We start from the raw sequence: 17802 nt of genomic DNA on the forward strand, positions 1-17802 counted from the left end.
TCTGTAGATGAAAGCGCTGTGTGCACCTGCAGCCATAATGAGCGCTAATCTGCCCGACACATCGGTCAAGTGCTTTCTCACCAAAATTACCTTAATTATACTCTTGCCATTTTGAACAGCCATGGTGAAGAATATTTAAAAGAGCAAACCCCTACAGCATTCTGTTACAAAGAGAAAAACACAACACAGAGGCACTTATAAGCAATGAGAAAATACCTTTACTAACCATGAAAGAGACTCATTCATTTGAACTGATAAAAAAAAAAAAAAAAAACCTAGGCCCTAGTAAAGTGTATCAAAGGGGTCTTTAATATTACATTTTTTTCATTTGAAAAAATCTAAAGCAAGAAAAAAACAGCTAAATACATACAATCAACTTTACATTAATACACCATATTAAACATGATTGACTTTCTTTTAAAATTAGTTGACATGTACAATAAGAGAAAAAGGATAACAATAATATAACAAGGAATTTAAAATGATTCTGAAAATCCTGTTTTTAAGTGTCTGAAGGGCACACCTAAGAAGCTTCAGTTTCTGGCTAAAGGAGCATTATATTATAATAAACATTTTCTTACATCAACATACTAATGTTATGTAGTTTGTGTCTAGTGCGTGAACATACAGATGGGTCATTTCAAACCTGTATGAATTTCTTTCCCCATGAGACACAAAAGGATCTATTTATCGCACAATGTCCAAACTGCTTTTTCCACGCAATGAAATGGTATAAATGGTTTCGACATCTTTTAACCAAGATTTTAAAAGTTCTTACAAACTATCACATAGCTTCAGAAGACTCTGAATATATGCACTAAATGAACTACTTTTACTATGCTTTTACAGTGTTTTTATTTTCTGTGTGTCCTTTTTAGAGCTTGACAGCCTCAGTCACTGTATGCTTAATTATATGTAAAAGAGCAATGTACACATTCTGCTACACATCTCTTTTTGTGTTCTGAGGGAGAGAGAAAGTCAGATGAGTTTGGAATGACAAGAGGGTAAGTAAATAATGACAGAACCTTCAAATCAATCAAGTATATAAAGTGGAATCTGTGATATGATGAATGCAACAATATTATGACAAGCTTAAAAGAACAAAGGCTTGTACCCCAAACTTGTACTCATCAATACTGTGTCACTATCATTTAATATTAGTATGCATTTTTATTCCTCTATTATATATGATGAAATAAATAAAGAATTCTTCATAAGTTTACATTAAGTCTCCTTTATAAAATTATGAGCCAGTTAATATCAAGCTATTAAGTGATATCATGACATTGTTACATCTGCTTAACTGGGAAGTCTTTGTGCTCTAAACTTGTACTGTACTCTTACATTCATATACAGTATGGCAGGAAAATGATAAGCCCTGTAGATTTATTGGGACTACAGTGAAGAATATGAGACATTGAAGATAATTTATCCACATATGTTCATCGAATAGCTGCTACCATGCTGATATATTTGTAATTAATGATGGCTGTTTATTTGTTAGCAAGAATTCAACTCTTGTCAAAAGAATATGAACTAAGCAGTTCTGATCTAACCCTGACCCGACACAGGAATCAGTATTTTGTGATAATGTGTTCAGTTAACGTTGGGCATAACACCAGGGGTTCAGGCCTGATTTACGAGGATGAAGATCTGGATGGACGGAGGGGATTTGTCTGTCTTTAGGTTTGGCACAGTTTCCTTTTTATTTGAGAGTCTGGCTGTCTCTGAAAGTCACACAAGAGCAACAGAAGACACTTTACACCAACATTCTCTGTTAAACTGCTTTCACAGGAGCCATCATGTTTTCATGAACTATACATTGAACACATTGAACACTGTTTGGTAGATGCAGGTAATTCTCTGCAAGCTGTGTCATTAGTGCATGAAAATGAGAGGTACATTTATATTTAAAAAGTAATATTTTGTTTAAAAAAAGGTTACAGATTTTTTTTTTCTTATTATTTTTCTACCTCAGTCACAAATCAGACACAAAGTTTTATCAATAGCTTTGCACCCAGCCTGATTTTCTCATTATACATACAGTAGCTATTCATATGTAACATTTAAACTATAGACATTTTGACTGCAGCTAAAAATATATATATATTTGTATTATTATTTACAGCCTTGGAAATCTTTTAATACAAATTTAAATATAATTAAAAATGTTTAATATTATAAATATTTGGTTTAGTTACATTTTTATCATCTGATATTTTCCCCTAAACTCAACAATATAAAAATGCAACAGCAGATAAACGAACAGTGACAATTTTTGTTACAATATACTATTATGTTTGAGCCATTTATCATAATATTTTGTGTGAGGTAAAGAGTAGAATTTAAGTTAATAATTGCTAAAATCTCCACTCTGTAATATCTCATCTGCATCATATCTCATTCAAACCATTACATAACTGAATATGGCATGTTGCAATCAGTCGTGAAACACATGAGTGCCAAGAGCGTTTCACACGATTGCCTTAAAACCTGTGTCGTAATGCTTCTTGAGGAGATACTTTTGTATAGTTAAAATGAGTGCGAGATTTGACTGTTATGGCGACTATGGTGGATAGAGACGAAGATCACTGAATAAACATTTATATTTGGATGGATTACTTTAATAGTTTTATAGTGTTTCTGTGGTGTATTTTACCAGAATTTGAGCCACAGCATATTCTAAAAGCTCCTTTTGTATTCCACACCAAACAATAAATACATTATTAAGTAATGACTAAACAAGTACAGAATTTGTTTTCATTTTAACATTTAAAACTTTAAAAATGAACTGATTAATTCTAGGAATTCAATAAGGATTCTTATACATTTGTATATATTTAAAGTTCTTCAAATGTAAAATGATATACTGTATGTTTTAGATATTGACAATAAGTCAATATTGAATGTTTTATTGTCTATACAAATGTAAGTAAATGTCCGTGTGCTAGACACTACATACGAATACATATGAATACTCATGAGATCACTTTGAAATATCAAGCGTTAACTATTGTTACGAACCCTAAAGTGCTACATTATTTTAACTCTGTCACAGTAACTTTGGAATTCATATATTTATAATTTCAATTGATAACTGAGAAAATGATTTGTATCAGTCGTCGTGTTAGCTATATTAATAACCCCTGATATTTCTTTTTCAAAATATATTTTGTGCCAACCCTGTTACATTCCAAATGTTTTGGTGTAAAATGTCAGTGCAAAAATGGATGCTAACAGCTTTAATTATAGCAAATATTATTGCACCTCTTTTATAATAAATATTATTTACTTTGAGTTAATAAATAATATGACATATACATAAGCCAATCTAACACAGATAATTTTTTTAATTGGCTAATATTTCAAATGAAAAACACAATTATACACACATTTTGTTAGATTTAGAAAGAAATGTTTAAATAAATCCAATAACGTGAGTAAGTTCAGTTTGCTGTTAATTATATCCGTAGTCAGTCTTCTTTTTTCTTCTGTTTGTTTTATTATCAGTAGTAAATAATGGGGACAAACATAGCACACCAATGACACCATTTCCTGAGAATGCAATGCATTTCCATTCACTCTCTAATGTCTGTTATGTGTTGAAAGGTGCTGCTATTTAAACAAAGACTGTTCAGGTTGCACCTATCAGAACATATATTTAGGTTGTTCTATTTCTTTTTTCCCTTGCTTGATGAATTACATCACACGTTAAAATGTATTAAAAAGTATTCTCCTAAAAATTCTAATAATATTTAATACTTTATTTAAATGAAAGATATACAGATAATCTAATGAATATCCAATGAAGTACCTGAGCAGTGCCACCTCATATTTCATCCTCCATGTCAGAACTGTGCCGATTCATCTGTTGTAAAGATAAAACATATCTATAAGATACATAATACCTACAATATTAAACTCAATGTGCTCATTTAGAGGAAAACAATGTATAAACTGAGCTTCCTCTGACTTAATGAGTCATTGTGCACTGTGTTGATGGAGACAGATCTGTTTGCTCTCAACATATGAACTCATTTCTTATAAAAAAAAAAAAAACACTGAGGACAAGACAAATTAATTTGAAAGATAAAATGACAGCAACTATCAGGACTAAGAAAGTGCCAAAAATCCTTATGTTTTTCTTTTGGTAGAACACACTTTATATTATCCAAATGAACAGAAATATAACAATGGTATGGGCAAAAAGTAGTTCTACACAGAAAGGGATAAAAAGAGAAAAGTTTGTACATGTGATATCTGAGGTATTATCAGAATAATTCATTCAGGGCCGATTAATTAGTTAAAATCTAATGTGCACAAAAGTGGTTACAATTGTTAATAATTTCTCCAGCGTCATATCACACATTTAAGGTGTAGATACAAAACTGAAGAAACCAGTTCCACCAATGACTAAAACATTGATCTTCTTGCCTATTTATATTTCTTATAGTAAACATGAAGTCAAAATTGACCCTATTTACTTTGAGGAATCATTCACAATAATACCATGGAATATGTATCAAGAGAGCAAATTATATATATATATATATATATATATAAAAGTTTCATTGTATTAGTAAAATATGCTCTTTCCATTTAGCTGAAGTCATCAAACCCTCTTATTTTTTTAACCTCTCCCCTAGAACACCTGTCATACAGAGACTACCTTACAATTTCCAGTGAATACATTTCCAACCTACATCTTTCCCATTGAATATTATGTTTCACTCAGAAATACATCACATTACAGAAGTACAAATGCAAAAGCAGACACAGTTTCATGTTGACATAAAAATCAAGTCATGGTGGGGCCAGTATAATGAAGAGCGTACCAATTGTTTTTAATGGCATGAGCATGTAGTACAGTAGTGCGGGTGGTTAAGATCAGTTTGCAGGTTGGTGGTACAGTGCGGTTCAGTTTTGTTGGCAGTTTGTTGTGACGTCTCACACTGCAGGTGGGCAAAACCTATAGTCAGCAGTGACCCTGTCACATCAGCAGGGTAATTGGGGTCTTGCTATAGTGTGCGAAAGAAGTGGAGGGGGTATATACTTAATGAGTCAGCAGGTAGGGGACACACTCCAGGATAATTACACATAATTGTAAAGTGCTTTCTGAGGGATTACAGTGTTCTCTTTATATAAGGGCACAAAGTGAGTGAGACATCAATGTCGCACAATTGTTCCTTCACTCAACCTTTTTCTTTCTCTCGAGCGTGTGCATTTGTGTGCTACCTTCAGTTTCTGGCTAAACAGCATTGCTGTATGTGGTCTGAGTAAAATCACTTATGTCAGTGTGATTTTGTGCTGCATGAGCAGATGTAATGTGTTGCTGTAATGACAGCATGATTAGCTTTCTACTCGCTGCACTTTTCTTTGTTTACTTTAGAGTGAATGACGGAGGGACAGACACTTTTTCTGAGTCAGTGTTTCTTTGATATATATATATAGAGAGAGAGAGAGAGGCAGGGAGTGTTTGTAGACATTTGTTACATTGCTCATTTTGCATGGAGAATTGGAACAAGAATTGTAGCTTTACATTAGCACATTTGAGAAGCATTTATCAGCTGTAAGAGAGAGACACTCACTTTCAACATTGTGCTTATTGCATTTTTCCCACACAAAATGACAAACTGAGGCACAAAAATAAATCACACACACACACACACACATACACATCAGCTTCTGTTTGTGCCATGAGTAGGAATGTGATGCCAGATGTGTAAAAAGTACTCTGAAATTATAGTCAGGGGTGAAATTGGGATTTTAGTGGAGCACTGGTTGCATATTAATTTGCGATCTAACTGGAACAGAAGTGGGCAGCAGAGCGACGTGGAGCACTGCACCTGGTTAAAGAGTGCCTATATAGGTGAATATTGGGACCAGGTCCCAACACAAACTAGACATAGGCACAATGCTTATGTAATTATATTTAAAGAACTTTAAAGTTGTTTTCAAGCTAGCTTAATCACTAAATGGATCAATTGCATCTAACTGAACTGGAGCCTGCCTGCAGGAAATAGAATGAAGTTACTGTGACTAATCAGGCTAGGACAGATGCGAGGGATCCATTTGAGTTTACTGAAACAATAATCCAAAACGCAGGGAAATAGGCAAAATACACAATAAGACAGCGCAGGGTCAAAAATCAGGACACTGTCCGGAAAAAGACTAATACACCCAAAAGGTCAAGACAAGTACAAAAATCAAAATAAGCAAGCAAAAATGTCAGAGTACCAGAAGACCAGACCACTAACCAAGATCGATCCAGCAGTGGAGTTATTGAACCTCAAGCAAGAACATGAAATGACTGAGGAATATCCAAAACTTTTCTGTTTCCTTGACAGCTGTATTAACAGGGGATAAATTGAACTCAAGGACATTTATAGGTTTAGATTGAATGAGCCCAATGAAACTGTTCTCCAGGTGGTTGATAAAATCTCCCGTTACAACAGTATATGGACATGGCTCTATACCCAAGTGACTCCTCCTATACTGTGGGTGTAATGGAGGACACTCACACTCCCCTGACTCCCAGTGCTTGTTCACCAGGGGAGGCACCCAACGCTTGCTCGTCAGAGGTGGCAAGTGAACCACTGAGCTCTCTACGTCACCTCTTGCCTTGTCTGGTCTGCCCTGGTCTCCTGGCCATGCACTGGGTCCCCTGTGGTCACCTGCTGCCTCGCTTGGCCCAACCTGGTCTCTTGGCCATCTGCGGAATCCACAATGGTCATCTGCTGCCTTGCCTGCTCTGCCCTGGTACCATGGCCGTCCGCTGTATCCCCAGTGTTAGCCTGGCCATCTGCCGCCTGGTCCCCTGTGGTCCTTTGTTCCTCTGCTGGTTTCCAACTGGCCCACCAGCATCCCCTGTGGTCCCCACCCACTCATGAGCCATCGTTGTTTCCTACTCCTCCACTAGCTCCCCTGTAGTCTCCTGCCTCTTGCTTGTTGAGACTCTTACTAGTTCCTGTGTTTTGGCTGTCATGGGCCGCCTTTTAAGGGAGGTGGGGGTTGGTAATATTTATGGTGTCCTTTTTGTGTGAAATCTTATTTTGGTAAGTGTTGTTCATGAACACATATTTAAAATTCTTATGTTTCCTGTTTACTGTCATTACATTGTCCAGGTTTGTCTTGTTAGCCAATTAGCATCACAGGTAAGCCCTATTGTTTCCTGTGCTCCTTGTCTGGTCTTGTCCATTCATGGATATATCATTGGTGTGTGCTTTAGGTATTGCTTTGTACTTCTCTAATATTGTTTGGTTAAATAAACAATGCATTTGAATTCTGTCCTCTTGAATCTCTTCTCACTTCAAGCATCGGCATTACAGTGTAATTGAGTACAAATTTTACTCAATTAAAAGACCAAGATTCTAGACAAAAACATACTTGTGTGAAAGTATTCACATTAAATTGTACTTAAATATTAAAATAGTAAAAAGTAACTTTTCTTTCTATCTAGAATGAAACCAAGAGAGGAGATAATGAGAGAAAGGATGTTGTGGCCAGTTACTTTGTATGTGGATTTCAGTAGGGGAATAAGTGACATTTAAATAAAATAACATTTGATTGGTTTGTTTAGTCTCCTTTTCACTGTCTGCGACACTCACCCTAGTGGCATTTGCAACCTAGTCACTTAGAATCATGTTGCTATACCTACCTATTTTTGTAAAAGTATTTTTATGTGACAGGTTGTACATATTGCAGCACTTTCCTGGTGAACTGAACACTAGAGGGACTACAACATCAATTACTTTTGTTCCCTTTCTCACAAATCATGAGTAAAAAGGCAGATTATCAGTTACACTTACTTTTCAACCTGTTCCTCACACAATGCTATCTTTTGACATCTAAACACTTTTACTACGGTGTGTGACATGGACGCGACACATTTCATCATTTGCATTACATTTCCAACTACATATACAAGCTTGTTCAAGTACAATCAAATTGCGTGGTAGCTCAATTGATAGAGCATTGACATGCAATTATGTTAAAACCTCATCTCTTTTCACTCACATTTAGCACCACACAGTGGACATTTCACTCTGAACTGACTCATTATGTGTGATGAACCATGCAATTTCATTTTACAATGCTGCCACAGTCACAAACATTTCAGGCTGAAAATTGAATGGTGAAATGTCAATTTGGGCAGTCGTGATGAACTGTCAAAATTATTTTTTTAGTTTTATGGGAAAACGCACTCATAAATTGTGATACTTGAGCAGCCAGTCGCTTGAGACCTATAGAATGATGAAAAAATAAAGCTCTCAAGAAAGTTAGTTATGTTGTTGTTCCTCGTCTGTCGCTCAATTTGATGTTGTGTCGAAGAAGCAACACTAGGGGTCTCTCTTGAGAGCCTCGCGCATCTCTGAAATTGAGAAAAGGCCAATGAGAAATTGGAAGACAGAATTTCCATGTCCCGTCCCTGGACATATGGGTATAAATGGAGGGAAATCTGTCCATTCAGATTTTTCCTTCGGAGACGAGCGGTTGTGTGATCAGCGAGCTGTATTCACTCATCTATACAAGATCGTATGCTGTTTGATCTATGGCTCATATCAGCGACTTTCTCCTTCTCTGCACAACAGTGGAGCTTTGCCCCTGGGTGCTTTGACAGTGCTTCTAAAAGAGAATATTTCACTAAAAGAGTTTATTTCTCTAAATGTGCAATACACAGCGGCATTGAACATCCTTTTCAGGACACGTCTTTATAAAGATGCCCTTCCACCCCTGTGTAGTTCCTGGTTGTGGTCGAGGTCTCTCCGCTCCTGACGGTCACAGACCCTGCCTCGTGTGTCTGGGCAGTGATCACACCGAGGCAGCATTTGTGGATGGTTCATGTTCTCACTGCGAGAACCTTATCATGGCAACGTTGCAGTCGCGGCTTTCCTTCCTTAAAAGGAACTTCACTTCATCCGCCCTCTTCCCACGGGATTGAGGATGACCCGGCTGGCGATGGAGGTGATTTGGGGATGGGAGCGGGCTCGGTTTCCCCCGAGATCCCCACGAACCACCCACCCCCCGACACGCTCGTTGACTTCCGCCTGGGCTCGGGGTGACAGCGGCTCGCCTCACAGACAGTTTGATTATCCCCTTGAGCACCCAGAGCTTGATGATGAGCTCACCGCTGCATCGGAGAGTGTTCCGGCGTCTGAATTCATTGGGCTGCCACCTTCGGGTCAGCACGCCCAGTCTGAGGCTGATGCCCAGATGACCGACATGCTTGCCCGGGCCGCCGTAAGCGTGGGGTTGGACTGGAACCCTCCGTCCTCCCCACAGCCTTCACGGCTAGATGACAATTTCCTCACCTGGCCCGCAAATGCCATTCTCATGGCAATCCGGTACCACAAATCAACATTCCCAGCATGCTGGACGAGGACCCCCGCCTCCGGATCCACGACTGATGCCCCCCGGCCAGCCGGTTTTGACGAGTCCAGAGGACACCTACATGGGACCTCCTCAATCACTAACCTGCCCCTGCCGGGTGTGCAGAGCAAGGTACGTTTTCGAGTCTTCTCTCAGCACCAGAGCCTCGGGACGCGCTTCTGCCTCTCGACGCCATATTGCCTGCTCTGCCCGCTGCAAAGCCTCGCCAGGTACATCTAAAACGACGTGTGGCTTTCACTTCCCAAGCCGTCGCGTTGGTTGGCCAGATACCAACACCCTGCGTGCGGAGATCGTGACCCTTATACTCAAAGATGAGATAGAGCCTGTCCCTCCAGCTGAGACGAAGAAGGGTTTCTACAGCCTTTACTTCATCGTACCCAAGAAAGGCGGTGGCTTGCGACCGTTCTTGGACTTGCGAGTTTTCAACCGGGCCCTGCACAAACTCCCGTTCAAAATGCTCACGCAAAGACACATTCTAACTTGCGTCCAGCATCAAGATTGGTTCGCAGCGGTAGACCTGAGGGACGCGTACTTCCACATCTCTATCTTGCCTCGACACCGACCTTTTCTATGGTTCATGTTCGATGGCCGGGTGTATCAGTAGCAAGCAAAGGAACATTTAGAATTTGTTGATGTGTTTAATAGACAATGTATTGGTACTCTGGAGATTTTTTTTTATGTTAGTAAATCAGTAGCAAAATTGTTACTATGTGGTTCATGTGGAAATGCAGTTGTATCTGATATTTATAATTTGATTGTGACTCCAATTAATGAACTAATATTGTTGCAATGAAGCTTGGTACCTTAATCCATAAGATTTACACATGGGTGCTTAAATAAACTGCATGGACTGTGGCAGTATATGGCTATATACCAGATTGTAAAGGAGGAGGTGAGAACCGGCTTCACAATATAAACAACATTCAATTAAATATAAAGACACATGGAGTAGCTGCCCATAAAAGCTCTCTCTCTCTCTCTCTCTCTCTCTCTCTCTCTCTCTCTCTCTCTCAGCCTGATAAGGGACCGGGTGAGTAGAATCATGACCCGGCCCTGCCCTCTGCCCTGTAACACAGATTTAAATATCAGACAATGTAAAAATGGCAACAGACCTAATTATTGAATCCTCACTTGTGTTTATAGCTTACAGATTTATTGTATGTCTATTTAACATTTTGACAGGTTTTATTGCATTCTTTGAGGAAGAAAATTATAATACGAAAATAATGAAGGGTCAATACCAACAGCTTCCACCTAAATGTTTGACATTTTTGTGTGTATATTTTATTAAAAAATGTTGGTTACTAACTGCATATTCAGTCATTATTTTCTAAAATATTTACATGTAATTGCATTTCAAATGTAATTAACACAATTACAGAGGTATATCATGATGATTTGTGGGTTTTCATTGCAAAACAACCCCAAAAAATGCAGCAGATTGCATTGCAAAATTTGTGAAAAGCAGCAGCAAATTCAGCCATTTTGTAATTCCAGCTTGCCAAATTATGTGGCCATTTGCTAACTACAGCGTAATTTTATGAACAAATTGTAATTGTGGCAATACAACTGATTACGTTGTGACAACCAGAAAAGTGAAATTTCTGTATTCGTAACTTTGGAGCGCTGCTAGTCTGCTATCCAGCGAGCTACAATGTGAAGGGTGTGTTTGTATGATAAGTCTACCTCTACAGAGCGGCAACAAACAGACACACGAGCATGCTCCAACTGCACAAGAGAGCACAGTAAACATGACAGTGAACAATAAACGTGCAAATAACGAGGTGACACACAAGGAATAAGTAGGGAGTTCAATCAGTGTGAAGCAGATGGTAATGAGTGAGTAAATCATTGCTGTGATCATCATCTCCTCGAGATCGATCGCCGTTCTCATGGAAATGCTGATCACGTGCCGGCTCCACCTGTGAGACACGAGGGAGAGTCAAAAACAAACAGCAGGATGAGCCGGCACAAATGCCGGAACCATGACAAATAATTGTTTGTTGGTAACCAGTTGTTAATTTATGCTTTGAATAATTATTCTATGGACAAACATGCAGTATTCTAACCTAATGACCAATGTATGTCCAACATTGATTTATAGGCTATTTAAACAGTTGCAAACAGTGAATGAATAACGAATTACAAGCCTAAATGACTCATATTAAAATCTACTTATACTATCTTAAACCTAATGCCATGAATTACATTTGTTAATTTAAAGCTTGTTAAGTGGATAAATAAAAATGGTAAATAACATTACAATATAATCTTTAGATCTACATTTTTTTCAATAAATAATTATATTGAATTATAGGAAAAATGTCCAATTATTCAGTTAGCAAAAGATGTAAAATTACAATTAAAAATGTATAGACATAGATAGGTAGATTGATTCTCTGAATGGTGATTCATGAGGTTGTCACCACATTTTGACAACATTATGTCAAGACATCGAAGATGCTAAATTTTGAAACGGTGTTGCCATGGCGATTCACTAAATTAATGGCAAAAATAGGCACGCAGGAAGTGTCTCATATGTTCTGTGTGCATTGTGTGATTAGATTAAAATTTTGTTGTATGTTTTTTCTTGGGGGCTAATCACATGGATGTGGCTATTATGGGTCACGGTCATAGTGCCACTAACTGGCAGCAGGAAGTGTGGCACTTACAAAAGACTTTAAAAAGTTCTCTTACATTAACCCAAATTGCTTAAATTGTTTAGACACTGCTAATTGACAATTTTGTGAAGTTGTAGTCAAACTGGAATGGTGGCATATATCTATTACTCATTGTATGATTTGGGTCCAAGTTTACATTAACGTTGAGTTGTTGCTGTGTCCACCTTGCATTGTTTTCCGAAAACCAACGGGTGGAAGTGGATCCATGGTGCTTGGGCCCATCATTGCTGCTCACAGCTATATTTATTATTATTATTTTTAATGCATTCACCCATTTCTAGGCATTCATCATATTTGAAAACTCAAGTAACTTAAAAAGAAACGTAAAATTAAAACGTTTTGTAGTGTTTAGGCTTGGGTGTGGTCGAGGCATCTACAGCGCATCTAAATGAAGGCAATGGTTGGGATGAAGCTACTTAGAGGTGCACAAGTTTTGGTAAAGTTACTGCTCTCATAATTTTAGACAAAGTTTACTTGGTTGTATTTGACTCCACCCAACAGGAAGACAGCCATGTTGGATGGAATGTGGGATTTTCAAATTTGACATTTTTAAGGGGTTTACAATTGCTGAAAACTTATGAAAGTTTACACGTACATTTGTCTTAGGACATCTTTTAATTTGATATTGCAATTCAGCATAGACTTGCCTCTTCGGCAGTGTTGTAAGTGTTGTAAAAGTATCCATTTGTCATACTTGAGTAAAAGTAAAGTTAATTTCATGGAAATTGACTCAAGTAAATGTTAAAGTAGCTCATGAGAAAATGACTTCCATAAAAGTATTAAAGTAACTGATATTAAATTTACTTAAGAATCAAAAGTACATGTAAACTGCATAAAATACGGAACAGTTCATTAAACCCATGGCAAATTATTTGATTGTTGGTGCTCATCATTCTCATGCCATCCCAGATGTTTAAGCATATAGTTTTGAATAAATACATCACATCCGGTCAGGCAGTCACATACACTTCTAGTCACACAAATATTTCAATGTATCAAAAGCTGCAATCAGATCCGGAATTCAGCTTACGCAGATGGTCGGACCTTCATGCAGCCGCTGCACAAATCTATATTAGAAATGACTAACTTCTGGTTTGTCGTTTGTCATATGCAGTGAAAAAGCAGCTTCAGTCAACTAAAATGAAAGGAATTTATCTGTAAAAATGTTTTTTTTAGTACTTTGCAAGACCTTAAAATCGTAAGGAGTGTTTAAAAATGATGTTTATTACTGTAGACTTTAACGGGGATATAGGGATACCTGCAGATGAGAATTAAGCACATTAATTAGGATAAGCCATGTTCTGTTCAGTTTTAAAGTTTTTCTCTTTCAATATTGCCCTTTCTCGCTCTGTAAAATTTAGTAACTTGAAATCTACTGGTTTGCCTGAATTTGCCAATTCTGAGTTTTCTTCTTTATCATGTTTTTCCTCTGTTGATCTCCTTGAAGACAAAATATGTTTGTTCAACAGAGCTCTGGTATCTTCCCTTGATACAATTGCTTCTTTAAAATCCTGCAATATATGCTACTTTTGTTCTACCTCCTGGTATACCTATAATCTAAGACAAGGGTCTTTGGTCGGCATTTGTAATAATCACTCTCACTTACACACGAGTGACAGAGAGAGACAGGAGTATGAATTATCGACATGTTCAAGTCCTTCGCAGCTGCATGCCAAATATTAAAGTGTGACTAAACCGTGCTAGGCAGCAGAAGCTTGCAGCCCGGACAAACCCTTCACACGACCACTGCTCATCACAAGCCGTTCAAAGCGTGACACGTCAGGTTCAGCAGTGCTGCAGTGGAGGGTCATGTGAGTAAACATGTCTGCTTTGCTTTGGTCACGCTGTTGAACAGCCTGCTTTCAAAACAGTAGCGTACTTGCCTGGTGTAAATAAATAGTTACCGCTGTGATTATCAAGCTGGCATACACTGTCCTTAACGTTCCACACACACATACAAGATGGAGACTCTCAAATTAACATAATTCATGTCATGTCAACATGTCATTGTTTTCCTCATTACAAATATTTACTGAATGAAATCAACAGAAATTTTAAAATACAGGTATAAAAATCGATCACTCACATGAGATGAAGACTCTATTTTAGTAACCTTATAATTTTTTTTATTCTGCATGGACAGAGTCTGTCTGTTTGTCTGTCTGTCTTTTTCTTTCTTTTTGGAGGAGGTTTGGCACAGGGATTTACAGGGGAGTTTAAAAATACCACTTCATGTCAAAAATGCTGTATTAATTTATTTAAATTACGTTTTACTTTTTTTTTTGTCCTTTTGTTCTTAACATTATCGATGATTCACTGTGCCTTAGTGTTATAACAGCATTTCTTAAAACTGCTGCTAAAACCACAGTACAAAAAAAGCTAAATATGGCACTGGGCAACTATCTCTATTTTACCTTTTCTTTCAAAAATTATTGCATTTCAGTTACATAACCAAATATCCTTTTCGAACCTTTGGAATTTGGTACAGAAACCACTTTGGTCAAAGTCAATTATGATCTTTTATTAACAGCAGAATCTGTCTTTCTTTGAATTCTCATCCTCCTTGATCTCACTGTTGCTTTCAATACTGTTGACCACAACATCTTACTTACTCATCTTGAATTTGTTTTTGGTATCCCTGAAACTGTTTTAAAAATTATTTTAATTCTCATGTCTCTGACCGTAGTCACTTTGTCTCTTTTGGTGATTTAGGTCAGAAACTGGTTTAGTCAAGTCTGGTGTCCCCCAGGGATATTATGCCTCTTTTTTTAAGAATTTATATGTTTCATCTTGGTCTGCTTTTATGCTAACTAGGCTTAAATGTTCATTTATATGCAGATAATACGCAGATTTACAACCACGCCAAACCTGAAAACATTACAGCTGTCTCCTTTCTTGCTAATTGTATTTCTAATATAAAAACATGGATGTCACAAAATTGTCATCTTAATTGTGAAAAGACTGAAGTAATAATTATTGGCTCTAATCAGTTTCGTAAAGCCACTTATTCCTTATTTTCTGTAGATGACTCCATTCTTCAGTTTCAAAACAAATTGAAAAACATTTTCACCTTAGAAATATAGCAAAATTACATCCTATGTTATCCTCAACTTTTGAAGAGAAATTAATCAATCCTTATGTTCCCGTCTGTCGCTCACTTCGACGTTGTGTCAAAGAAGCGACACTAGGGGTCTCTCTTTAGTGCCGAATATACCTCTGAACTATGAAAAAAGTCCAATGAGAAGTTGGCAGACAGAATTTGCATGTCCCGCCCCCGGACATACGTGTATTTTAGTTTGCCCATGGGCGCTTTGACAGTGCAATACTAAAAAGAGTGTTGTATAAAGAGTGATTTTCTCTAAAAGAGTAATTCTTTCTAAAAGAGCAATACACAGCGGCGTTGAACGTCCTATTTAGGACGCGTCTTTATAAAGATGCCTTTCCGCCCCTGTGTAGTTCCTGGATGTGGTAGAGTGCTCTCCACTTCAGACAGCCACATGCGCTGTCTGGGCTGCGATCACACCAAGCCAGCGTTTGTGGATGGTTCATGTTCTCACTGCGAGAACATGAGAACACTGGCAACGTTGCGGTCGCGGCTTTCCTTCAACCGAAGGAACGGCACTCCAGCCACCCCCCTGCGCCACTTCTTCTTCCCATGGGATTGAGGATGGCAGCGGGCACAGTTTCACTGGGTACGTCCCTGCGAAACCCCCACCCCCCGGCATGCTCGTTGACTTCCGTCCGGGCTCGAGGCAACAGCGGCTTGCCTCACAGCCAGCCTGCCTATCCTCTTGAGCCCCCCCGAGCTAGATGAACTCGCCACTGCTGGATGAAGGTCCGGCATCTGACGCAGAGGACTCGTCTCGCCCTGTACTCCCCTCCAAGGCCTGTAGGATGACATCATCATTGAGTGCTAAAGCCTACAGCGCCACCATACAGGCCGCTTCCGCCCTGCATACCTCCTGCAAGTCCACCAGGCCAAGGCACTTAAAGATCTGCACGAGGGTAGTCCTGATCCCGACGTACTGCAGGAACTGCGCTCAGCGACTAACCTTGCCCTCAGGGCCACGAAGGCCACAGCGCAGTCACTCGGGCAGGCGATGGCCACACTCGTGGTTCAGGAACATCACCTGTGGCTGAACTTGGTTGAGATGCGCAAGACGGACAAGACACGCTTCCTCGATGCTCCTGTCTCCCAGTTTGGCCTCTTCATCGACACCGTCGAGGACTTCGCCCAGCAGTTCTCCGTGGTGAAAAAGCAGACGGAGGCCATCTCACACATCCTGCGATTCAAACAAAATTCCCTTTCAACAAAATTCAGCAGCTAGAATAATGACAAAGGCTAAAGAAAATGATCACATCCAACCAATTTTTGAATCCTTGCACTGGCTTCCTGTTAGGTTTTGATTGGTTTTAAAAATTCCACTCGAAAAACTGGAAATGAAAAAAAACTGCATGGTTTGTCCCTTCTCTCCTCCTTGTAATCTCCGTTCTTCTGATTCTGGTCAGTTGTCTTTGCCACAGAGTCAGCTACACTCTAAGGGAGACAGGGCTTTTTCATGCCATGCCCCAAAATTGAGGAATGTCTAGGTTACTGTTGTAACCTCCGTACCCTGATGGAGGGAACGAGACGTTGTGTCGAGTGAAGCGACACTAGGGGACTTCTTTGAAGGCCTCGGTTACCTCCTTGAGAGGTAACCGAGGACCAGAGAGCTAAGGAGGAAGAACATCCAGGGAGCAAGAATCTAGTGGACTCTCCTGGGGGAAAGAGCGCACGTGATCACCTCAGTGGAGGGGAAAGGTGCTATGTTCAAGCAGAAAACCCCGTCAGACGTTCAGCATTCCCGAGTTCTACGTGCTCGGACCTGAGAGAACACAGGATGAGACTGACTCATGTAAAATCTCGTAAAGGTATTGGGTGTTGCCCAGCCCGCTGCTCTGCATATGTCTGCTAGGGAGGTGCTATTGTCCAGTGCCCACGAGGATGCCACACTTCTTGTCGAGTGTGCTCAAACCCACAAGGGGGCGGTTACAGCCTGGGTGTGATAGGCCAATGCGATGGCATCAACGACCCATTGGGAAAGCCTCTGTTTGGAAACAGCGTTCCCTTTCCGCTGTCCACCAAAGCAGACAAAGAGACCTCCACAGGGCAAGGATTACAGCCAGCAACTCTAGGCAGTTGATGTGCCAACCCAGCCGGGACCCCGTCCAGGAGTCGGTGGCTGCGTGCCCATTGCACATGGCGCCCCAACCCTGTTTGGAGGCATCTGTGGTGACCAGAACACATTGGGACACCTGCTATATGGGGTATGCCAGGAGGATGACATATGCCCCAGAAGACTCTGGAGTTGTATTAGAGGGACCGCTGTGCCTGGCTAGAATAAGGTGAGGCATTTCAGGTTTGACTGAGCGCGGTCGTTGGTGAGACGTGCTGTCATTGAGACTGAGTCTAACTCCATGCCGAGAAAAGAGATGCTCTGAACTGGGGTGAGCTTGCTATTTTCCCAGTTGACCTGAAGCCCTAGACAGCTGAGGTGCCTGAGTACATGGTCCCTGTGGGCGTATAAAGACTCTCTAGAGTGGGCTAGGATGAGCCAGTCATCGAGCTAATTGAGTATGCGAATGCCCACTTCCCTTAACGGCCTCTACGACCTTCGTGAAGACGTGAGGGGACAGGGACATGCTGAAGGGGAGGACTTTGTACTGATATGACAAGCCGTCAAACGCAAAC

At 39.6% G+C, this 17802-nt stretch overlaps 1 protein-coding gene across 1 annotated transcript in view; it reads right to left on the bottom strand.

Annotated features, from left to right (window-relative positions):
* Window positions 1-284: 284 nt before the first annotated feature.
* The window catches only part of LOC127661188 (RNA-binding protein Raly-like), a 173383-nt gene continuing 155865 nt past the window's right edge, over window positions 285-17802 (bottom strand). The window contains exons 7-8 of the mRNA XM_052151791.1: window positions 3815-3868; window positions 285-1727 (exon numbers count right to left, since the gene is read on the bottom strand). Of these exons, the coding sequence (XP_052007751.1) occupies window positions 3865-3868 (4 nt within the window). The 3' untranslated portion in view covers window positions 285-1727; window positions 3815-3864. The remainder of the gene's footprint in view (window positions 1728-3814; window positions 3869-17802) is intronic.

This window comes from Xyrauchen texanus, chromosome 21 (assembly GCF_025860055.1).
Source record: "Xyrauchen texanus isolate HMW12.3.18 chromosome 21, RBS_HiC_50CHRs, whole genome shotgun sequence".
Classification (NCBI taxonomy): domain Eukaryota; kingdom Metazoa; phylum Chordata; class Actinopteri; order Cypriniformes; family Catostomidae; genus Xyrauchen; species Xyrauchen texanus.